General features: G+C 38.2%; 1 protein-coding gene across 1 annotated transcript in view; it reads right to left on the reverse strand.

Moving 5' to 3' along the window:
* Positions 1 to 26,431, reverse strand: part of GTF2F2 (general transcription factor IIF subunit 2) — a 151,632-nt gene that overhangs the window by 101,142 nt on the left and 24,059 nt on the right. Inside the window, exons 3-4 of the mRNA XM_033843899.2 lie at positions 25,272 to 25,290; positions 23,895 to 24,039 (exon numbers count right to left, since the gene is read on the reverse strand). Of these exons, the coding sequence (XP_033699790.1) occupies positions 23,895 to 24,039; positions 25,272 to 25,290 (164 nt within the window). The remainder of the gene's footprint in view (positions 1 to 23,894; positions 24,040 to 25,271; positions 25,291 to 26,431) is intronic.

Here is a 26,431-nt window from a genome sequence, read left to right on the forward strand (position 1 = left end):
ATAAGATAAACTTTATAATCATCTCAATAGATACAGAAAAGGTATTTGATAAAATTCATCACCCATTCATTGACACGCTTAGCAAACTCGGAAGAGAAGGGAATTTCCTTAATCCGATGAGGACTAACTACCAAAAACAGCAAACTAACTAAAAGTTACAGCAAACAAAGATAAATGTTAAACAGAAAGTGACCTTATCACTTCCCCAACTAGTAAAACAGAGCAAGAAAAAGAAATGACAGGTATAAAATTTGGAAAGAAAGACATAAAACTGTGATTATATTCACAGATCTTATAATTATATAGTTATAAAATTTTTAAAAAGTCTATAGATAAATGAGTAGAATGTATAAAGGCAGTTTGGCAAGGTTGTTGGATATAAGATCAATGTTAAAATTCAACTGTATTTCTATATGCCAGCAACAAAGAGAGGATAATCTTTTTAAAGATACTTTATACAGCAGTGTCAAAAATATCAAATATATAGGAATTATAATTAAAAAATATAAGAAATCTACAGAGAAAACTATAAACATTACTGAGAACAATTAAAGAAGACTTCATAAATGTACATATATTGCAAGAGTCAATAAAAGATGTCAATTTTTCCTAAGCTGCTATACAAGACACCCCCCACCCCGGCCAAATCCAGTCAAATGCTTTGTGGAAAATTTCAAGATGATTCTAATTTATATAGAAATGGAAAGGGGCCAAGAATAACCAAGAAACTCCTGAAGAAGAACAAGGTGGGAGGGCTTGCTGTCCTGGATATCAAGAATTATTAAGCTAGGAGAGGAAAGAAAGTGTGGTATTGCACAGGAATAAATGAATTGATTAACAGAACGGAGAGGAAGTCTAAAAACAGACCTGTGCTTCAGTAGATACTTAAGGCAAAGATAGCACTGCATAACGGTGAGAAAAAGATGGTTTTTAAAAGTACATGATATTCATCCATAAGGAGGAAAAATAAAATTTGACCCCTATCTCACACCATACAGAAAAAACAATTCCAGGTAGACTGTAGATCTAAATGTGAAAGACAAAAGAGCTTCTGGAAAATGATATGAGAATACCTTTATGATCTTGGAAGCTGAAAGATTTCATAAATGGGACACAAAAAGCACAAACCATAAAAGACGAGACTAATAAATTGGGCTGCACTAAAGACAATAACTTCTGTTTATCAAAAGACACCTTTAAGAGAGTGAAAAGGCAAATCACAAAATAAAAGACATTTGTAACCCATGTAACTATGGGCTATACCCAGAATATATAAAGAATTACAACTCAAAAAGAAAAAGTCAACGCAATAAAAAATAGACAAGAGGGCTTCCCTGGTGGCGCAGTGGTTGAGAGTCCGCCTGCCGATGCAGAGGACGCCGGTTCGTGCCCCGGTCCGGGAGGATCCCACATGCCGCGGAGCGGCTGGGCCCGTGAGCCATGGCCGCTGGGCCTGCGCATCCGGAGCCTGTGCTCCGCAACAGGAGAGGCCACAACGGTGAGAGGCCCACGTACCCCAAAAAAAAAAAAAAAAAAAAAAAAAGACAGAGATATGAACAAGCATTTCACAAAACAGAAAATCCAAATGGACAATAAATACATGACAGGGGTTCCACTTCATTAGAAATCAAGGAAATGTCAAATCAAACCACAAAGACAAGTCACTACACATCACGATACCAGTTAACATTAAAAAAAAAAAAAGGACAATACCATTGGAGAGGAATTGAAACAAAAAGAACTCACATACACTGCTGATGGGACTATAAACTGGTGTAACTTCTTCGGAAAACAGTTCGGCATGATCAACTAGAAGTGAACATAAACTCTGTGACCAAAGTCCACACTTAGGAACATACCTTTAAAATTTCATGTACCAGGGCACAAGTATAAACATGCGACAGCAGCACTGTTAATAAGTCACAAATATCCAGCAACAGTAAAAATGGATAAACTGATTAAATACACACTGTGGAATACAGCGAAGAAAATGAATAAACTGATGCTATATATAACATGGATTAGTGTTAGAAAACAATGTTCAGTGAAAAAGCCATGCCAAAAAATAGTGCATACTCTGTGGTTCTATTTAACATCCAAACACAGGCAACATAAAATATATTGCAGAGGGATGAAGGCTTAAATGCTAAAATTACGGGAAAAAAGTGATTATCATAAATGTCAATGATAATGGCTACCTCCTTGAAGGAAGGAATGAGCTATGACAGAGGAAAGATATCCATGTTCTATTTCAACTGCTTATGTTAATGCATTTTTTCTGTATGTTAGTGTTCACATTTAAAAATGTTTTTTGGGACCTCCCTGGCAGCTCAGGGGTTAAGAAACCGCCTGCCAATGCAGGGGACACTGGTCAATCCCTGGTCCGGGAAGACCCCACATGAAGCGGAGCAACTAAGCCTGCGTGCCACAATTACTGAGGCCACGCGCCACAACTACTGAAGCCCGTGTGCTCTAGGGCCCGCATGCTGCAACTACTAAGCCCGCGTGCTGCAGCTACTGAAGCCCACGCGCCTAGAGCCTGTGCTCCGCAACAAGAGAAGCCACCGCAGTGAGAAGCCTGCGCACCACGACGAAGAGTAGCCCCTGCTCGCTGCAACTAGAGAAAGCCCGCGCGCAGCAACGAAGACCCAATGCAGCCAAAAATAATTTTTTAAAAAATTTTAAATGTTTTTCTAAATTATCCATATTGTTATTTTTAAAAATAGCCACTCTGAAAAACAGTTTGTCAGTTTCTCACAGAATTTAACATGCATTACCATATGACCCAGCAAATGCCTTCTCGGGCTTAAAGAAAAACTTACGTTCACACAAAAATCTATACACAAATGTTCATGGCAGCTTTATATAATAGCAAAAGACTGGAAACAACCCAGATATCCTTCAAAGAACGACTAGACAAACCGTGATACATCCATACTATGGAATATTCAGTGAAGAAAGGAATAAATTATTGAGACATGCAAAACCTTGGATGAATTTCCAGGAAATTTATGCCAAGTGAAGAAAGCATTTATATAACGTTTATTTGCACAACATTTATGATACTTTTTAAGTGACAAAATTACAGAAATGGGGAACAGATCAGTTGTTGCCAGGGGATGACGACAGGGCTGGGGTAAGCAGGGGCTGGGGAGTGGGAGGAAGGTGGCATGGTTACAGAGGGTAACACAAGGGATCTCTGTGGGGATGGAACTCTCTGTATATTCATTACGGCGGTGGCTACATAAAACTACACATGTGATAAAACTGCATGGAACTAGACACACGCAAGTGAGTACAAGTAAGACTGGGGACAGCTATCTGAATAAGATCAAAGGATGTCAATATCAAAGTCAGTGGACTGTACGATAGTTTGGCAATATATTACCATTGGGGGAAACTGTGTAAAGAGTACGCAGGATCTCCGTGTTAGTTTTTACAACATGTGAATCTACAACTATCTGAAATTAAAAGTGTAATTAAAGTAATTTCAAAAACAGAACAAACACAATTTCTCTCTCTCTCCTTTTCTTTCTGTCTCTGTGTATCTTTATGATGTACAGTTGGGATGATGTTCACCAAATGATAATTACAACACTTATTCCTTGATGGTGTAACTCTGGGTGATTTGAATGTTCCTATACTGTTATAATATTTTTTATAACAGGCATCTCTTTTTAGAAAAATAACAAGTCATTACTTAATTTTTTAAAGGCAATACAGTATGAAACTTATGCTCTTAAAATTATAAGACACTATTAAAAAATTAAGAAGACCTAAATTAATGAAAAGACATCTATGTTCATGGATTGGAAGACAATATTGTTAAGATGACAATACTCTCGGGCTTCCCTGGTGGCGCAGTGGTTGAGAGTCCGCCTGCTGATGCAGCGGACACGGGTTTGTGCCCCGGTCTGGGAAGATCCCACATGCCGCAGAGCGGCTGGGCCCGTGAGCCATGGCCGCTGAGCCTGCGCGTCCGGAGCCTGTGCTCTGCAACGGGAGAGGCCACAACAGTGAGAGGCCCAAGTACCGCAAAAAAAAAAAAAGATGACAATACTCTCTCAATTTATCCACAGATTCAACACAATCCCTCCCAAAATCCCAGTTGGTATTTTTGCAGAAATTAACAAACTGATCCTAAAATTCACAGGAAAATTCAAGGACCCAGAATAGCCAAACAATCATGAAAAGTAAAATGAAGTTGGAGGGGCTTCCCTGGTGGCGCAGTGGTTGAGAGTCTGCCTGCCAATGCAGGGGACATGGGTTCATGCCCCGGTCCGGGAGGATCCCACATGCCGCGGAGCGACTGGGCCCGTGGGCCACGGCCGCCGAGCCTGCGCGTCTGGAGCCTGTGCTCCACAACGGGAGAGGCCGCTACAGTGAGAGGCCCGCGTACAGCAAAAAAAGAAAAAAAAAAGAAAAAAAATTAAGTTGGAGAACTCTCAACTTCACAATTTCTTCACAATTTCTAAATTTACTACAAAACTATAGTAATCAAGACTGTGGTACTGGCATAAGGATAGATATATAGAGCTATGGAACGGAATTGAGAGTCTGTAAAAAAATTTCTGATTTTCCACAATGGTGCCAAGACAATTCAATGGGGAAAAAAAGATAGTCTTTTCAAAAAATAGTGCTTGGACAACTGGATATCCACATGCAAGAAATGAAGTTGGACTCTCACTTCATACCAAATACAAAATTAACTCAAAGTAGACCATAACCGAAATGTAAGAGATAAGACTATAAAACTCTTAGAACAAAGCTCAGGAGTAATTCTTTATGACCTTGAGTTAGGCAAAGCCTTCTTAAATATGACACCAAAAACAAAAGCAACAAAAAGGAAAAACAGACAAAGTGGATTTCCTCAAAATTAAAAGTTTTGTGCTTTAAAGAATACCATCAAGAAAGTGAAAAGAGAACCTACAGAATGGGAGAAAATGTTTGCCAATCATATTGCTGATAATAATACACATGTATACAGCTCTTACAACTCAATAACGAAAGACAACCAAGTTTAAATATGGGCAAAGGATCTGAATAGAAATTTCTCCAAAAAAACCCAAAAAACCAAAAAAAAAAAAAAAAAAAAACCCAAAACAAACAACAAATGGCCAACATACACATGAAAAGATATTTACATCATTAGCTATCAGGGAAATGCAAATCAAACCCACAATGAGACCACTTCACACTCACTAAGATGACTATAATCAAAATGACAGATAGGACTTCCCTGGTGGTCCAGTGGTTAAGACTCTGTGCTTCCACTCCAGGGGGCACGGTTTGACCCCTGGCTGGGGAAGTTCCACATGCCGCACTGTGCGGCCAAGAAAAACAAAAAACAAAAAACAGACAGACAGTAACAAGTGTTGATGAGGATGTGGAGAAATCAGAATGTTCATATACTGCTGGTGGGATGAAAAATAGTACAGCTGCTGTGGAAAATAGTTGAGCAGTTCTTCAAAAGGTTTAACATAAAGTTACCATACGATCTAGCACTTTACTTCTACGTATATACTCAAGAGAAATGAAAACATAAGTTCACAAAAAACTCGTACACAAATGCTCACAGCGGCACTATTCATTGCAGCTCAAAAGTGGAAACAATCCAAACATCCACCAATTGATGAATGGATAAGTAAAATACGGAATATCCATACAATAGAATATTATTCAGCAATAAAAAGGAATGAAGTACTGATTAATGCTAAAACATGGATGAACCTTTGAAGCATTATGCTAAGTGAAAAATGCCAGTTACAAAAGACCGAATATTATATGATTCCATTTACATGAACTACCCAGAATAGATATATCTATAGAGACAGAAAGTAGATTAGTGGTTGCCTATGTGATGGGGGTTTGGGGTGAAAATAACAAGTGACTACTAATAGGTATGGGGTTTCTTCTAGTGATAAAAATGTTCTAGAATCGATTGTGGTGTTGGGTGCACATCTCTCCAAATATACTAAAAAGCACTGAATTGTAGTACATTCTAAGCGGGTAAATTGTTACTAAGTGAATTATATATCAATAAAGCTGTTCTATTTAAAAAGGCAATATAATGCAAATACTTTTTCATTTACAAGACCACTAAATGACATCACGTTTTATAGACGAAATAGGGAATTATGAAAAATTCAGAAATTCAATACAATGTTTAAGCAGAAAACAGACAAGTTTTCATTTTGGAGCTATTTATTATTTTATTTTATTTTAAATACGAGGGATAAGAGCAATCCTTAAAGAAGGAGTAGGATCTGAGGACCAAACTAACATATGCACAGAAAAGGCGATAAACCTGGAATTTGCTTTGAAGTAATCTAGCAGTGGATAAGGGAGGTAGGAAAGGGAGATAAAAAATGTAACAGGACTGGCTGTTGTCAATTTTTGAAGCTAAGTAATAAGCATATTGAGATTCATTTATTACTCTCTCTACTATGTTTGAAGTTTTCCATTAAAAACTAAGAAGTATTTTTCTAAAAATAAATCAATAATTATGTTATATTCTAATACAATATGTCATAATTTACTTCACCAGCTATTTGTTTTTGGACATCAGCTCTGTCCAATTCCATTATTAGTATGAATGCTGGGTAAACAGTCCCCAAATCACTTAATGCAGACTTAGTTGGACCACACACCTTGGGAAAGAAGGGAAGATCAAAGGAAGCAGTAGAGGATACAATTAAGGTGCACATTTTTCGCTTTTGCCCCACCCTCTACCTGGTACTGACAGATATCCAATTACCCTATGGTTAGCTCTGGAGGTTTTGAGATAGACTCTTATGATGATAATACATTAATCATATCAGAAAAATAAATAAATAAAATTAAAAGTATAACCTTAAGTACCAAACTTCCAAAGAATTATTTAAAATAGTACAGGGACTTCCCTGGTGGCGGAGTGGTTAAGAATCCGCCTGCCAACGCAGGGGACACAGATTCGATCCCTGGTCCAGGAAGATCCCACATGCCACAGAGCAACTAAGCCCGTGTGCCACAAATACTGAGCCCATACATCGCGACTACTGAAGCCTGCGTGCCTAGAGCCCATGCTCTGCAACAAGAGAAGCCACTGCAATGAGAAGCCCGTGCAACACAACGAAGTGTAGCCCCCGCTCACCTCAACTAGAGAAAGCCCGCGTGCAGCAATGAAGACCCAAGGCAGCCAATAAATAAATAAATAATACTATAAAATCAGTTTTACAATGATATCTATGGTTCTGCAGAAATGGTACAAATGGTTTTCAAATAAATCTGATTTCCTAAACAGCTTAGACAGCACTATAGTATCCTCCACAATAAGGCAGAGTGTTTTAAAATGGAAATTCTTACCAACTTATATCAAATATGTATCATCTGATTAGATCTAAAGCAGATTAAATGTGTTTCTTACTATTTATAAAACATCACTATACCCAGCTAACGATTTGCATAGTCAGTTAGACAATATATCAACCAAGACAACTAAAAACTGGCTCCAGGAACTTTCCTGGTGGTCCAGTGGCTAAGACTCCATGCTCCCAACACAGGGGTCCTGGGTTCCATCCCTGGTCAGGGAACTAGATCCCGCATGCCACAACTAAGAGTTCTCATGCCGCAACTAAAAAAGGTCCTGAATGCCACAACTAAAAGATCCCCGCATGTTGTAGCTAAGACCCAGAGCAGCCATAAATAAATATATAAAATTTTTAATAAATAAATAAAAACTGGCTCCAAATAAGGGCTAATGATTAACACAACTGAAAAGGATCTTAAACAGAATTATAAACACTAGCAAAGCTAATTCTTTTCACTGAAGGGTAATGCCATGAAACAAATGATCATAAAATGTGAAATCCTTCACAAAAGTATTCAAAGCAAATTAAATTTTAGAATGACAAATATTCAAGTGCTACAGTATGAGAAGTACTGTGCATTGTCTGAATAAAAGTAATGAGAGATAATACTGAAAAACAGTCACCATTCGTGAAAGAGGCACTTAAAGATAATAGTTGTCTTGTGAAAAATACTGTACCCCCAAATGATCAAAACATTCCTCATTCTTCAGTATGAGCAATAAGAAGATGAAATAGAAATGCATATAAAATATTTATAGCTGCATGACAATTAACTTCAAAATGATACTGAGTCTCTCATGAGCCCCTTTGGAATTACACGTCTGACAAATTCCAGGCATTAAATATCACGTCTCTTTTCCCCTCCTTTCTTCAAACCTTTATTCTAGTAGCACTGCTCAGTCTGAGATGCTCTGCACCACAGCCCCTCCCTACCTCCTGGATATTGAGGATGCTACCAATCTTTAATGCTCCCAAAGCATCTTCACCAAGATGCACACACTTCCAGGAGCTACCATTTCCCTTCAGCAAAGTAGGGGAAAGCACTCATCATCAGAGCTCGACTCACTCTCTATTGTGTATGCACATCTAGTCCCAAGTCTCCTCACTCCGTGCCTCATCCTTTACACTCGCAAAGTTCCAAACCCATCCTGCTCTCGCACCTCTGCACAAGCTGTTTCCGAAGCCCACAGGCATGCTTTGCTTGCTCAAGTAGAACCCCAACTAATACTTCAGGTCTTAACTCCGGCTAGGTTCTCAGCGAAGCTTCTCTCACTCATCCAGGATAATTTGCTGCAGCTTCTCCCTTTTGCTCCCAGTAAACCACCCCCATTTCAGAAGCGAACTCTCTGAGGACAAGAACTGTGTGTCTTGCCAAAACATTTTGTTCTCAGGGCTTGGTATAACGATCTCATAGTAGGTGGTCAAATTATATCTCCTTAACCCACCTTGAGTTATTTATTTTTCCTATCAGAATTCTTGAGGGTCATGTGATAGTACTGCAAAAGTATTTTGTAAAAGCACTGTACAAATGATGGGTTTGTATAGGCTGTACTTATCTTTTAGACAGTGAATCACAGTGCTTTTCATCCTAAATTATAGTTGGGAAATATAGACATCTGTTAGTCTCTACTGTCGAATTTCTTAATTCTCTAACCAAATAAACTAAACGATTCCATCCCTAAGATGAATCTGACAACCTTCAGGAATATTAAGATTCCCACTTCAGGAATTTTTTCTTTTAATTTCCCCTAGGGACTTCTCTGGTGGCGCAGCGGTTAAGATTGCGTGCTCCCAATGCAAGGGGTCTGGGCTCGATCCCTGGTCAGGGAACTAGATCCCACATGCATGCCGCAACTAAGAGTTCACATGCCACAACTAAGACCCAGGGCAACCAAAATAAATAAATTAAATAAATAAATAAAGTTTAATATCCCCTAACCTCAGATATAAAGGAAAATTTATAGTGTTTATTATTTGCCTCAGAGGTGCAAAATGAATAGTCAGGCAGGACCCCCCCAAATCACTTAAACCTGTTTCTTTCAAAGTTTTGTCTGGACTCCTAAAGCAAAAACTGCAGAGCACATTATCATTCTGTCCTGTGTCCAAAGAGATACAACCTGGCTTCTTACTCATCTCTTCACTTCTTTCCTATTCTTTCAATGGCAGGAAGGACATGGATACAGAATAAGAAAACTGGCCTCTACTTCTATTTCTCAAAGGCATTCAAAACAATTTTGCTACCTCAAAAAAAGAGACTGAAAAAAAAAAAAAGAGACACTGGACTAAAATTAGGCAGTCTCAAATTGGGGCAGGTAAAAGAGTTATGCAAAACAACTGAGTAGTTAATAAGGAATAATGGTTACTATCCTGGCCCTCTGGAGAAGAAATGTCCTGCCTAAAAATCTCAATAGTCACTAAAAACAAAACAAAAAGCTAGCCAAATAAAATACACCTGAAGGCTGGACTCAGTTTCTTACACCAACAGTATTTTAGTAGCCATAACACACATAAATTAGTGAGTTATATTTGTGAGTTCCTTGCTGATCCTGATAATCTTTAAGCACTGCCTCTTCTACCTTTGAAATTTAACTCAAAAAAAAGGAACATGAGAGCCATGTTTTCCAAGTTAAAGATATTATGGCTGGGAGATAGTTTCAACAAGCCAGAGTTGCTGGTCCCTATTTTACTCTAATAATGAACCAATATCTTTGAATGTCTTGTCCTAAAACATCTTTGGCCTAGTATTAAAACTCTACCTTCAGTCTATGACTTTTTATTCTCCCAATATACTCTTTTTTTAAAAAATCGAATTGTATACTTTATTTATTTTTAATTAATTAATTTTTATTTTTGGCTGTTTTGGGTCTTCGTTGCTGCGCATGGGCTTTCTTTAGCTGCGGCGAGCAGGGGCCACTCTTCATCGCGGTGCGGGGGCCTCTCATTGTGGTTGCTTCTCCTGTTGCAGAGCACGGGCTCTTGGCACATGAGCTTCAGTAGCTGTGGCACATGGACTCAGCAGCTGTGGCACACGGGCTCAGCTGCTCCGCGGCACGTGGGATCTTCCTGGACCAGGGCTCGAACCCGTGCCCCCTGCATTGGCAGGCGGACTCTTAACCACTGTGCCACCAGGAAAGTCCTGTACTCTCCTTTTAACTGTGCAGCAAAGCCACCATCCTTGAATGTCAGAATTACAATACCTTTATTCATAAACGAAGGTCGCTTCCAACCAATATCCCAATACCACCACAACCCCACACACACGCACACACACAACTCCTGTTCAGAAATGGTCTGGTTCATAAGGCATCTCCCTCTCCACTAATAATGTGAGAAGATTACCATTTAAATAGCACTCCTTCTAATTCTGTAAATTCAGCCAATATGATTCCACTGGTTGAAGTATATACTATTCTCCAACGATGCATAAACTATGGGACAGACATAATCGTGTGCTGCAGAGTCATTCTCAGGTTCCCAATCAAATGTCATAATATCGTAACCCACAGGGTGAGCTTCTGGAAAAATCCAATCAAGACAAAAATAGTAAACTGTAACTCTACAGTTACTGTACTCTGCAGTTAGGGTGGGCCCTAATGCCACACGACTGGTGTCCTTTGGTCATAAAGAGACACACCAGCGGTGCATGTTCACAGAGGGATGACCATGTGAAGAGGCAGCAAGGGGGCACGCCAAGGAGAGAGGCCTCAGAAGAAATCTAACCTGCCAGCACCTTAATCTTGGACTTCTAGCCTCCAGAACTGTGAGAACATAAACTTGTTGTGTAAGCCACGCAGTCTGTGATATTTTGTTACAGCAGCCCTAGCAAACTAATACAATGTGATTTAATACCTGCGATTAAAAATTTTTGAACAAACTAAAAGATGTGGTTGGATTTTTAGAAAAATGTGTTTTCTCCTTGTGCTTTGCTTTGTTAATACAATTTGTACTGAAATATGACCTACGTTTAATAAAAGTATACAAATCATAAGTTTCCAGCTTTGATGACTTTTCACAAAGTGAACACATTCATGTAACCACCACTCATATCAAAACAGAAAACACTGGTAGCTGTGCTTTCTGAATTCATGGATTCAAAACTGAATTTTCTATACTAATTGCTTACATATCTTGAGTAACTTTGTTTCCTTCCTAATACAGATTGTTTTTTATCTTTCAAGCATAGGTCTTATTGGACACAACCAGTATTGTTTAGAAATACTGCAATATCAGAAACATTAAACTTCTTAAGGACTAACATGTTAAAAAGAAACCAACCAGAGTCATGGTTCCATCATTTTATCTATCTATCTATCTATCTATTCTTCTTTTTTTAATGGGAAGAGACTGTGGTTATCTTTGTGAGACACACAGTCTGGTAAACTTATCACATAGGCTCCAATTAGTTTTTCTTTCTCCCACTTAATATCTTTTAACATTTTCTTCCAACAAGACTTCAAGCAAGTAAAGACTTTTGTGGAAAGTGAATGTCAGTTGAAGCAGTGATGCAGTTAATTTATTTGAATTACTTTTCATGAATTTTATAGTCTTGAAATGAAATTGTTTCCAACAAGTGATAGTTTTTTCAGCTAATGAGGAGCCGTGTATTATTTTCCCCTTGCAACTGTCTTCCTGAGTAAATTATATTCTAATGGAAAAGTTCTACGGTTTTGAAGTAGTTATTTCAAAAAGCTGGAGAATACAGAGAAACTGCATAAATGAAAAACTAGATGCTGAAATCCAAAAAGATCAGAGGCAGTCTCTAAGAGAACTTTATTGGAATCATAACCACAGTTCATGGAGGGATTGGAGAAGTCCAGATGAAGAGAGGGGCAGGGATGAAAAAAGACAGGATTACCCTGGGGGACTGAGGGGAGACGGTGGTAAAAGCCCAGTGAAGGCAACAGCAGCGTGATCAGTCATCCTGATCACGGGTGCCAAGGTAATCCCTATAAAGACATCATTTTCACTTTCTGAATAAAGGTAGGGCTATAGTTTACTATCTCTATCTTGGTTTGTATTCCTCCAGAAGCTGACTGAGACAAGGTTTTAAAGTTCAGGTAGTTTATTTGTAAGGTGATCCCAGGAAACACTGGAAGAGGAATGGGGAAAAGAGACAGGAAGAAGAAAGAAGTCAATAAAGAGCTGAGTCTAGAAAACGGGTACCAGTTGCATGCCATTGTGGACAACTGCAGAACAACTGCAGTTCTGCTGCAGAACTCTGCAAGACAGTGTAGGACGGGTGCCCCGGGTCACCCCACCTGAGGGTTAAGGGAGCTGGGTATTTACCCACCAACTCCTTTCAGATATTGGTTGAGGGCCGCTCCCAGAGTGAGGGCTAATACCGTGACATTTCTGACCCGTCCTCCAGGCCAGCAGAGGAGCTGGCAACAGAGAAAGCTCTCAGGCAGAGATACAGATACTGGGATTTAGAAGTTGGCCAGTGTGCACAGAAATGGCAAGGGCTGAGGGACTCTGGGAGGGCACTGAGAGCATCTAGGGCATGTAGGTCACAGTTCCTAAACCAGGGGAATCTGTCCCTAACTTGGAAATGTAAGAAACATCACCCTTCACCTAGAAGATGCAGAAAAAGGACTGAGAACTGCTCTAAATCAATAGACATTTTCCTTTGCTAAACAGTAGAGGTGCTCGTCTCAAGACATTGTTTAGCTATGATACATAACAAGTTACAAAGAAAAAATCTGCCAAATCCTCATAGTTATTAAGTTCTGCATAGTTATATAAAAGAAACCAAAGCTGTAAACGACCCTGGGTGGTGTGCTTTTTTTCTCTATGAGCAGAGAAGGCCACAACTTCCAATCATAAAATATTCTCCAGAAAGGCTCTTTTAAAGAGAAGAGAAAAAAGTGTAAAAATAGTATGTCTGTAGAGTTTTCCCCTTCTTCTTTTGGAACAGCTAATGATACAATATAAGCAAGAAACTGAGGACTGATACACATAAACATGGTTGTTACAATAAACTAAAAAACAGACTTCAGCTGAATTTCTTTTCAAACACAGTCTTTCAGAATACGCTGGCTCTCCATCAATGTTTCTTTCACCTCTGGCCAGGCCACAGCTGTCTATGTCTAACAGCTGGTAAGAACATGTAAGAATAAGGTTTTATTTAAGAACTTAAAAATGTTTATTAAGTCATTTTGCATTAAAGACATATAATTGACCTAACTTTCAAGAGGTTTATTTTAAACTTAAACTCAACTTAGATGAGATCGGTTTCTCTAGTCTTCTTGATCAATTTCTTTAATTTTCCAAACTGATATTCTAAATCGAGGTCTGTACACAAATTGTGTATGTCCCTATTGTTTATATTGAGATAAACTAGTACTTCCCTACTCATAGTAACTATATTGAATTAAATAACATTTTTTAGTCCATTCATCATACAAATTCTTACACAGCTTGTATTTTATTGTTAACTTTTATTTTAAAAGCCCTCTACGCCTTTAGAGTTTGGTCATGTTGTGCTGACAACATTTTCTTCTATCTAAATGTATCTATTTGTTAACTTTAACTTTATGCAATCTGAAAATAATCCATGACATTCGGTAAACACAGTTTAAGTATTTCCCTCTCCAACAGTGTTACAAATTTGACATCAGTGCCTTGGTACAGCTCTAAAAATGATTTCCTATTCTGTCACTTCTTTGCCAGCCAAATTCCTGAAACAGTTCTGCAGAAAGACTGCTTCATGCCTTCACAGTAATACAAATGACTTGATGAACTGTATTTTCTCCAGTGGTGCCTTCGTAAGTGGACACTGTAAGCTGTTAAATTGCAAACCACTGTGATTTCAGATAAAGTTGAACCACAAATCAGAAAACAGAACGTAAAGAGGAAAAACAATCAAGAAACACTGGAGTCTGAGCATTAAATAGTTTCCGCTGACTACATCTATGATGATATTTTGGAATTAATGTTCATTTTCTTAGGTACCATAATGGTACTGTGGTTATGTATTTTTTAAAAAGGAATCCTTATGGAGACATGTACTAAGAATTTAAAGATGGAATGATATGCTGTGTGAGATAAAATAACCTTGTGAGGTACAAAGGGCAGTGGCTGGGCTACAGCTGAAGCAAGACTGACCAAATGTTGATCCTCTGAAGTTGGATGACAGGCACATGGAGTTTCACTATACTATTTCTCTACTTTTGTATATGCTTAAAATTTTTTCCACAATGAAAAGTTAAGCTGCAGGCCAGAAGGGAGTAGCATGATATATTTAAAGTGATGAAAAGGAAAAACCTTTCATCACTTTAATTCTCTACCCAGCAAGGCTCTCATTCAGATTTGACGGAGAAATCAAAAGCTTTACGGACAAGCAAAAGCTAAGACAATTCAGCACCATCAAACCAGCTTTACAACAAATGCTAAAGGAACTTCTGTAGGTGGGAAACACAGAGGTGAGAACAAGAGTAAGGGAAGAAAAAAGACCTACAAAAACAAACCCAAAACAATTAAGAAAATTGCAATAGGAAAATATATATCGATAATTACCTTAAATGTAAATGGATTAAATGCTCCAACCAAAAGTTAAGCTGTCTCAAGAGCAGTCTCCTAAAAGCACAGAAATTTCTTCTGATACAACAAAAGGAAGAAAAAAGGCAGAAGGAGGACGGGAAGGGGAAGAACAGGAGGAGAAGAACAAAAACCAACTATTGGGGAGGTGAACAGGTTCTGGTCACTCCTGTTGGCTCCGTCAAAAAAAAAAAAAGGCATTTTTATTTTATAACTTTAATCTGATCCGTAGTTATACCAAATAGCTTGTCCACTAAAAATAACAGCTTCTCTTACACTAGACAAGGGTTTCTCATCCTTGGCACTACTGACATTTGGGCTGGGTAATTCTGTGTTGCGAGGGGCTGTCCCTGTGCACAGCAGGATGTTTGGTGGCATCCCCAATCACCAGATGCCAGGAACATGCAGCCAGTGTGACAGTCAAAAACGTCTCTGGATGCTGCCAAAGCAGCCTCCAGGGGGAAACCATTGCACTAGATAATACATAAACACAAATACCCATCTGGAAAGAGGCAGGTTAAAAACATATTGATAATCTGCAGACAGACAATGATCAGACAGATTATTTTTGTTTCTGCAGGGCAAACCCAATAGGGAATTTATGAAGGAATTGAGGTTTAGAATAAGTGAAGCTATATATCATTTTGATAAAATCACAGTGATAGGCCTTACAGAGGCTTAGGAGACATAACGCAGCAGAGCAATGAGGGGTGCAAATATATATGAAAAAAGCAAAATATCTTTTTATAAAAGTAATTTGTTCTTTATCACTGACAGCACGTTAAAAAAGCTGGGTGGGGACAGTACACAGGGTTTATTGTAATATTCTACTTCAGTGTATGTTTGAAATGTTCCAAAATAAAAAGTTAATTTTTTTCCATTCTATTTCTCGCTTTCTTTTTTTTAATGGTGCCAATTACTCACAAAATTGATTTTGCACCTACACTCTGAAAACCACTAGAATGATGATTAAGGGCACAGGTCTACAAGCTGTATGTTGGTCAAATTATATCCTATGTAAACTCCATTTCTCTCATCAATAAAATAACAATAGTGCCTACCTCATAGGCTTGTTGTGTGAAATAAATAATTCCTGTAAATTGCTTAACATACTGAAAAAATAAGTGCTCAACAGGTTACCTACTTCTGTTTAGCTATCACTGCTTAATGACAAGAAAGACATAAACCTTAGTAAAAAGTTCCTTCAATTTTTCTAAACCAAATAGTTATGAGAATATAAAACGAGACACTATGTGTTACAGCAAATGTAACCAAGAATATAGTCCAACTATAATTCAAAGATACATGCACCCCTATGTTCACAAAAGCAGTATTCACAATAGCTAAGACATGGAGACAACCTAAATGTCCATCAACAGATGAATGGATAAAGATGATGTGGTACATATATACAATGGAATACTACTACCCACCATAAAAAAGAATGAAATAATGCCATTTGCAGCAACATGGATGGACTTAGAGATTATCGCAGTCAGTGAAATAGGTGAGACAGAGAAAGACAGATATCATATGATATCACTTATATGTGGAATCTAAAAATATAATACAAATGAACTTATTTACAAAACAGAAAGAGACTCAGAGACATAGAAAACAAATTTATGATTACCAAAAGGGAAAGGGGGTGAGGGAAAGACGGATTGGGAGTTTGGGGTTAGCAGATGCAAATCATTACATATAGAACTGATAAGCAACAAGGTCCTACCGTATAGCACAGGGATATTCAATATCCCTGTGATAAACCTTAATGGAAAAGAATTTTAAAAGGAATGTGTGTGTATATATATATATATATATATATATATGTATAACTGAATCACTTTGCTGTACAGCAGAAATTAATGCAACATTATAAATCAACTATACTTCGGTTAAAAAAAAATCTCAGAGTCCCACTGCAATGGCAATTAGTAATATACAGATGGTGATAATTTATGCAACAGTATAATTCATGTAAAAGCAGTGATAAGAAAAAACTTCAAAAAAGAAAACAGCTGTAGTTTGAAAGCTATAAAGCACACACAGATACACATAAAGCTTAACTCAAACCAACTGACTCTCAACAAACAGGGGAAATGCACCAAGCATTATTATAATGTGTCCAGTGGCTAACCAAGTGTCACATCACACAGCACTGAACTAATCTGATTAGCAAAGAGAAAGTAGAAGAATCATCTGTGCCAAAATAAAAATATAATGAGCAAGAAATAAAGTAGGGAACAAAGGAATTTAATATTCAATTTTGAACCTCAAGTGTCCTAAGAAAAAGACTTAACTTCGAAGGAAGAAAATCTACCCTTTTGTCACTAACAAGCCATCTCACTTAAAAACATGCTAAAGAGCACCTTTAGGGTATTAGTAATTCTTAGGAGAAAATAAAGGAAAACAAACTATTTCAACACATATTTGCTTTAACAAGCCCATGTGCTATGTGCTCAGTCCTACAATAGACACTCTGGAGACAAGCATGAGCCACAGTCCCCTGCCCATAAGGTGTAATTCCGGGACAAAATGAGTAATACAAACGTTACTGCCACACAAGTCCAGATGAGATGAAGGAAGAATCAATCAAATCAAAAGGCTACAGCCATAAAGGGCAGAATGGTTATGACTGTAAAAGGCAAACAAATTCCTGCAGAGGAAAACAAGGGGAAAAGGAGAGGCAGCAGTGCCAGGAAGCTATTGTGAGAGAGAAGGGATTCCAACAGATTGGACTAGAAGAGGGTAGAGAGGATGGGTGAAGTTTTCAGAGGATTTTGGATTAAGTGGTATCGAGAAATGTATATGTGTGATGTCTACTGTGGGAATGACCAAGTGAGCAACTGACTGAATGTGAGAGTTAGAGGAGGCCAAGACCTATCATGGCCAAGAGAACAGAAGAATGATGTTATCACTGACAGAAATATGGATACATAGAGAATAAAGGAATGTAGAAGTCAACTTGATTTCATAACTTCCGAGTTTCAGGTGATAAGAAATCCAAGTGGATTGTCTGTTAAGACAACTAAAGATGGGATGAACATCAGATGAGAAAATAGACCTTTGTCACTGCTGCCACACTGGTCCAAGTCTCTGTCATCTCTCTCTGGATTACTGCAATAGCCTCTAGCTGCTACCCTTGTCCTCATGGTCTCTTCTCAACTGGCCAGAGAGGGCCTTCAAAATGTAAGTCAGAGTATATCACTACACTGCTCAAAACCCCCCAGTGGCTCCCCATTTCACTCAGTAAAATCCAAAACCCTTATAATGGTTCACAAATCCATGATCTGCCACCGCCAACCCCCTTCCTCTCCAGCCTAATGGCCTCTTCCCCCTGCCCATCGATTCTGCCCACACTGACTTCCTTGCTTCTCCTAGAACATTCCAGGCTTGCTCCCACCTTAGGGCAAATGTGTTCCCTCTGCCTTGAAAACTCCTAGCTGGCTAACTAACTCCACAAGGCTACCCTTGGCCTCTTTCAAGACTTAGTTCAAATCCCACCTTCTCAACGAGCCCACATCTGACCACACTATTTAAAATTTCAAGCCCCACCCTCAACCTAGTACTCCTGATCCCACTTCCTGCTTTTTTCCCAGAGAACTTACCACCTTCTAGGCTGCAATACAATTTATTTATTATGTTTACTATTTGTTACTGTCTCCTCTTACTAAAATGTAAGCACTATGAAAGCTGAGATTTTGCTCACTGAAGTATCGCAGGCCTAAGTAAAAGAGGGCTTGCAAAAACTAGGTACAAATACCAATTTTTTAAATTAACAACAAGCTGCTAAAAAGGGGTCAAAGATAATGAAAACTGGGGCTTCTCTGGTGGCGCAGTGGTTAAGAATCCGCCTGCTAATGCAGGGGACACGGGTTTGAGCCCTGGTCCGGGAATATCCCACATGCCGTGGAGCAACGAAGCCCGTGTGCCACAACTACTGAGCCTGCGCTCTAGAGCCCATGAGGCACAACTACTGAGCCTGCAAGCCACAACTACTGAAGCCCATGCGCCTAGAGCCCGTGCTCCACAACAAAAGGAGCCACCGCAATGAGAAGCCCACGCACTGCAACGAAGAGTAGCCCCTGCTCACCGCAACTAGAGAAAGCCCGCATGCAGCAACGAAGACCCAACGCAGTCAAAAATAAATAACTAAAATAAATAGATTTTTTTAAAAAAGATAAGGAAAACTTGAGCAAAAAAGTCACCTTCTCTCTATCAGCTCCAAGCCTGCCCATTTCTTCCAATACTTTCTAACGCAGTAATGGTCTCACCATTCAACCAGATTCTCAAGTCAAAGAAGCTTGGAAACCATCCTAGACTTCTCACTCTTCCAGTCCCTGCCCAGTCAATTCATCACCAAAAGCTGTCAAATTTCCTCTAACATCTCGAGAACAGGAGCCCTCTTTTCCACTGCCACTGTACCAGCACAAAGATTTTCATCTCTAAACTAGACTATGAAATCCACAACTGAGCTTTTTTGCTTTGATCTAACCAGGACCATTGAACGGATTTTAGATGATGACAGAGTATGACAGGTAGCAGAAAGCTAAGTGAAGAATAGGATACTTGAAGGTGAGAGAAATAAATTTTATCTTCACTTTCTTCCCTCCTATTGATGTGCACTTATTCATATATTTGAGGTCCAGTTCAAATATTTTCTCCACTTTTGAAGCCTCTCCCATTTCCTTCAGGCAAAGTACATACTCTTTTTTGTACATAACTCTAACAGAGCACTTTCTGTAGCAATTATTTTTTTGCATATCAGTTGCCCAACTGGACAGGAGTCGAGTCTTATTCTAGCGTAGAGCCTAGCATCAAAAATATCTGTTGAACAACTTTTAGTCTAGAATTGGCAATTGTAAAATGAAAACATAAGTTTGAGCAAAGGTAGCTGTACAAAGGACAAAAGAAACAGAAGTTATTTGGTTACCAGAAAATAGTAGATAAGGGCTTCCCTGGTGGCACAGTGGTTGAGAGTCCGCCTGCCGATGCAGGGGACACGGGTTCGTGCCTCGGTCTGGGAAGATCCCACATGCCGCGGAGCGGCTGGGCCCGTGAGCCATGGCCGCTGAGCCTGAGCGTCCGGAGCCTGTGCTCTGTAAGGGGTGAGGCCACAGCAGTGAGAGGCCCGCGTACCGCCAAAAAAAAAAAAATAGTAGATAAAAATACTAAACTGAAGACCCAAGGAAAACAAAAAAAAAAGGCCAAACACATGAGGCTTTTCCATGTAGATGAGGGTAGAGAGATAAGCTAATAGAGATCCCCATGGAAATATTTAATAGAGAAAATAGATTATCTGGAATTTCACGGAGAAATCTGGAGGTGGAAGAAGGGCTAATCTAAATGGCCCTTAAAAATGAAACCCATTCTCTGAGATAGGAATGCTCAACTAGAAACAAATGAATTGTGTTCATCAAATGCTCATAAAATGCAGATTGTTTTAATTAAGGAGAAAGCATTGTAAAACATATCATCAGGCCCCTCTAACCCCATCACCCCAAAGACACTCAAATATTTAGAATTCAACCATTAGAAAAATTGGCTCAAAAGAGGTCTCTCAAAAACCGACAAAAGTATCTTAACTGAGAAAATAAAGCTATTAAAATTAAACTCAACACACTGAACTTAAGTGAAGGTCTAATCTTTTCTTATAAAATTCTGTTTTATAGACCTGGGCACTAGTAAAAAGAAATAAAGAGCCCAGAAAAGCAATTTTTTTAAATAAGAAGGTACAGTTCTATGCTTGAGAGAAAAATGGAAAAATATACAGGATAATGTCCGCCTCCATGTATATTTCAATGTAAAATAAATGGCTTGCTCATTGTAAGATGACTCAGTCACTTACACTTTGGCAGGTTCATGACAAACCAAGCTAATACTAGAGTGGTGGCTCTTTAGCTTTTTTGGGTCCCAGATCCCTCTGAGACCCCAATGAAAGCTAGGGTCCTGTCCTGCAGAAAAATATGCAGATATACACTTAGCTAGCATTTTAAACATGTCACAGAAGTCACAGAGTCCCTGTTGTCTATTTATGACTTCCTAGAGAGCCAAGGAGCCCAGTTGTACAACTGATACCTTAATGAGTAGAAATAGCAAATGACGCGAGGCTCAGAAAAGGAAATGAACCGTTAACGATTCTAGAGCATTTTTCCTGGTCCTCCGGGCAATTAAAAACACTGAACATAAAAATCTCTTCTGGTTGAATTTTATCAAGTGATATACACCCAGATATAGGTAAATGCATGCACACACCTTAAAATACATTTGAAACCTAAAGTGTTTAAAAGTAAAATCTAATATTAATAATAGTAATAACAGCTAATAGTTACTGAGCATGTACTATATACCAAGTATTATTCAAAGTGTTTTAAATATATTCATATTTATGCACTAACGTAAATAACTATTATCTGTATTTCATAAATAAGGAAATTAAGGCCTAAAAAGGTGCGAAGAGAGTTAAGGAACAATGACATGAAACAGAAATGACTGAGATTAGGCAGCAAAGAACTCCCTTATAGTGTGCACCATCTAATAGCAACTTAGATCTGTACTTGTATTATCACAGTTCTACAAAGCAAGAACATATTGTACAAACTCCAGAAGAAGGATGACAATCTTGATCTTTTTCCATATTCCTGGCAAGATAATCCTTGTAATACCATGTTCACTTTGGAGTACACTGTAACCAGAAATGTGAATACAAAATGTTCAAAAAGATCACAATGCTAACCAAAGGATTTACGAGATTAAAAATGAAAGATTAATTTTGAGGATAACAAACCTTAGCTTTCTAAACCACTGTCCTCTGTATACGTACCAGCAATGAATCATGCTTTGGAAAAATGAGCAACTTGATAAGAGGTAAAAAATCTGAAATAGGGCACCTTTTTCTACCAAGGAAGCTCAAGTTTCCCTACCTCAAGCTTTTTTCCAGACTGCTTCCTTTTTATCATATTGGTGCCAACACCTCTTCTACTCCAGGGGCACACACAAAAGTAGAGAAAACCTCACAGGTTCAATAGGTCTTATTAAATCCCATCAGTTGCAAGACTAATTCAGATTCCTTGGATGTGCCTATGCTATGCCCTGCACAACGTAGCATACAATAAATATTTGTTGAATGGCTGAATCTTCTCCAGGAGAAAATGCATACGTTTAACGTTTTCTACTTCCCATAATATTACACTACAAATTATTATGGTAACAGAATAATGTAATAATACAAATCTTTTACCTTACCATTTTTTAAATTCTACGTCCCAGGGGGAAAAAAAAGACTAATTTTTTTGACATCAATTTATGCAGCTATTGGCAATCCAAGACACCACAAAAAATTTATCTGAGTACAGGTGACGCCTGAACAACATGGGTCTGAACTGCACAGGTCTACTTATATGTGGATTTTTCTCAATGGTAAATACTACAGTACTACACAATCTACAGTTGTTACGTTTGAGCACACAGAACCACAGATATGGAGGAAGCTTGGATACAGGGAACCCACTGTAAATTACATGCGCATTTTCAACTCTGTGAGGGTTGCTGCCCTCAACCTTCCCATTTTTCAAGGATCAACTGTATACTCTATTTAAACAATAATGTTCTTAACATATTATAATTTCTTACAGCTTTTTTTTCCCTAACATCTTATCGGAGTATAATTGCTTTACAATGGTGTGTTAGTTTCTGCTTTATAACAAAGTGAATCAGCTATACATATACATATATCCCCATATCTCCTCCCTCTTGCATCTCCCTCCCACCCCCCCATCCCACCCCTCTAGGTGGTCACAGAGCACCGAGCTGATCTCCCTGTGCTATTGCGGCTGCTTCCCACTAGCTATCTATTTTACATTTGGTAGTGTATATAAGTCCATGCCTCTCTCTCACTTTGTCCCAGCTTACCCTTCCCCCTCCCCGTGTCCTCAATCTTACAGCTTTCTTTGTAATGTTTAATGAAAATACAACAAAACCATGGATGTTTTTCTTTTAAACAACCAATAAACTTTCTGAATCAGGTAAGAGAAATTAGTTCTGTTAAAGTGAGGTGGCCTGCTGCTTTACTAGTAATATGCTAAATTCAGTGACGCTTAAAAACCAAGAAACAATGAAAATAAACATATACTCTTACATATGCCACAAAAAAAGTTCCCTTTATATTTAATTCACAAACTGAAACACCTGCTCTGATTTACTGAACTGTTAAAACATCTGAGCAAACACACAAAAGTAAAAACTATACACAGTTTCTTAGAAGTTGATACCAATGAAAAGAAATTAATCCCTATGCATTAAAAAGTATAGAAAGCATACAAGAGCCAAAATAGTCCCTCTATTTTGACTAAATATTCCCTAATATTCAGCAGTACTTTTTAAAACACAACTTATAGTTACTGAATATTAATTTACCAAAACAGGCAAGGATGACCTTATCTTGGCAAAACTCATAATACTGTTTCCTCAACATCCTAGAAGACAGCTTGATGCACCACACTCTTCCATCTGCTTTGTTCTATTTCTTCATGCCCCAAATGGAAATTAAACCCTTCCAGTAACAGTCAAAATTTCATCAGGGCTTCCCTGGTGGCGCAGTGGTTAAGAATCTGCCTACCAATGCAGAGAACACGGGTTCGAGCCCTGGTCCGGGAAGATCCCACATGCCGTGGAGCAACTGAGCCTGTGCGCCACAACTACTGAGCCAGCACGCCACAACTATTGAAGCCCGTGCACCTAGAGAAGCCACCGCAATGAGAAGCCCGCGTGCAGCAGCAAAGACCCAACGCAGCCAAAAATAAATATAAATAAAATAAATAAATTAAAAAAAAAAAAAATTCCATCAGTCACAGGAAAGTACTTAGCGCAGAGAAGTAGTATGATATGAATAAGAGGTAGAAAGAACAACAGGTGGAACAGCCCCGGTAATGACCTTAGAGTATGCGCTGAGAGAGAAAATCTACACAACATGTACAGGAATTGCATTTAAATAATTCTCTTCCCACTTACCTGATGAGCTCTCAGTAAACACCGTTAATGTCTGTCCTCCAACACTTTGCAAGACAAATGGATGTTCTCTAGGAGCACTGACGGAAGCTGGTTTCCCGCCAATATCATGAATGTTTGCAAGATCCTCATTCAAAGTAAATGACACCTAGGAGACACATTAACCAGAGCTTATTACAATAGATTTCTGTATTCAAAGTATCTGTACAGAAATTCTAACTATAAATCAAATACTTTTTCAATGTGAATCTTTTCCAGTCATTTTATTAAGCATATTTTTAAAACTTTATCAAAAAATTTTTAATAATTAGTCCTAATAGGAGAATCTATCCCCTTTTGTCAGAATAATGGGGCTAATCTACCATTATATAGACAGCTTTCAAATGTTTTCTCTAGTCTATGGCTGAAAAACTTCTATTTACACAATAGAAATAAATTTTTTTTCCTAAGGTGTCTGAGGTCAAGGAAGAAACCATGTCTTGTTATATTTATACCCCTAAATAAATTAGATAAGTATTAGGTGGATGGATGGATGGATAGATTGACAGATAGACAGACAGATAGACAGACAGACAGATCTATCCATCCATTCATCCATTCATCCATCCATCTCCTAGCAAAATGCCTGGCACACAGAAGGAAAACAGTGTTTGCTGAATGACTGAACATTTTAAAAGTATTAAGAAGGCGACTGTACTTGAAGCAGGGGGAAGTGAGCTATTTACTCAAGAAGCTTAAACACTCCCATAAGCAGAGGATGTCTTTCTTTTTAGATCCAGTAACTGTATGAGTACACGGTGCTGTTTTACTTTTGAATATTTCAACAAATACAACTAAATATTCGTAAGGATAACTCAATATTGAGGTTTAGAATAAAAAGACACAGTAGGTGTTCTTTCAAAATGATTTTTACCATATCTCCCCGAATTTTACATCAAAGGGATTTATAAACTTAACATACTGATCTCTTAACCATGTAGAAAGATTATGAAGTATTATTAAATGTCTCTCTACTATGCGAAAGGTACTGCAAATTATGTCCTGGACTTAATGGGTCAAAATCTAAAGGCTTCAAAAATCCAAATCAAATGCATTTGCCAACCTGAAATAATGTTTAAAGTATTACTGAAACAATACTAACTTTCATAGTACCAGAGAGGGGATATTTAGGTCAAAGGAGAAAAATGCTAAGCATGAACAACTAGAAAGGAGCCTATTCATTCACACAAGAGAGGCATTTATGCTAGTATGTGTTCCTGACCAGCCACCAGCTTGATGTGGAGTTCTCCAGAATGCAAACACTACCCTCTCTTTACTATTACTAATGCATAGTAAAATAATCTAATGTTTTAAATAAAATTTCCATAGAAATAATCTTACCTCGGTCCTTCCTTGATTTCTGAAAGAGAGGAAAGAAAAAATTTTCAATTATTTAATTTCATATTTTTTTCAAATGTAAGCTAAGAACTAAAAGAAATAATGCTACTTCATATTTACATAAAAATATTACATTTACAGAGATTAACTAATATTTATCCTTGGCTCTCCTAAACTATTCTATTTGTAATCCTATAGGAAAAACAAATACACATTAATCCCACATGAGTATTTTAGATATTATGAGTTTGTGTCTCTTAACACTATTACAACCTGACCTAATAATATGTTATCCAAATAATGGTCTTATTACAATTCTTATTTTAATTTCTGAGTATTTTAATTTATTATTTATTTATTATTTTTGGCTGCGTTGGGTCTTCGTTGCTGCGCACGGGCTTTCTCTAGTTGCAGCGAGCAGGGGCTACTCTTCGTTGTGGTGTGCGGGCTTCTCATTGCAGTGGCTTCTCTTGCTGCAGAGCACAGCTCTAGGCACGCTGGCTTCAGTAGTTGTGGCACACAAGCTTAGTAGTTGTGGCTTGTGGGCTCTAGAGCACAGGCTCAGGAGTTGTGGCGCACGGGCTTAGCTGCTCCACGGCATGTGGGATCTTCCCGGACCAGGGCTCGAACCCGTGTCCCCTGCATTCACAGGCGGATTCTTAACCACTGCGCCACCAGAGTAGCCCTCTGAGTATTTTTAGCATTCAGCAGCATGTGAATGGCATATTTAATACCAGATATATAGAACTTCAACAAATTTTACTATTTATTTTGTCTAGCTGAAGAAGTTTCACTTACCTAACAAAATCTTAAAGATCAAAAATTATTTTTAAATTATAAGCAATTTTCTCTGCTATAAAAATAATATATGCCCATGTAGAAATAATTTTATTACAGACAAGCCAAAAGTTTTAAATTAGCCAAGATTCTACTGTTAACATCTACTGCTATCCCCAGTAAATATCCTTCCATACGACTTTTAATTTATTTGAATTACATTTTTTAATTTTTCTTTTTTTAATAAATATGGGATCAATGTACACCCTAATAATAGCCTAATTAAAAAAAAAATCATGTATTAAATACCTGCAAAGTACTGAGTGGAAGGCCCCTATCCCCAGGCAGCAGAAGATATAAAAGCTAAATCCAGGGGCTTCCCTGGT

The sequence above is a fragment of the Tursiops truncatus genome, chromosome 18, assembly GCF_011762595.2.
Source record: "Tursiops truncatus isolate mTurTru1 chromosome 18, mTurTru1.mat.Y, whole genome shotgun sequence".
Lineage (NCBI taxonomy): Eukaryota > Metazoa > Chordata > Mammalia > Artiodactyla > Delphinidae > Tursiops > Tursiops truncatus.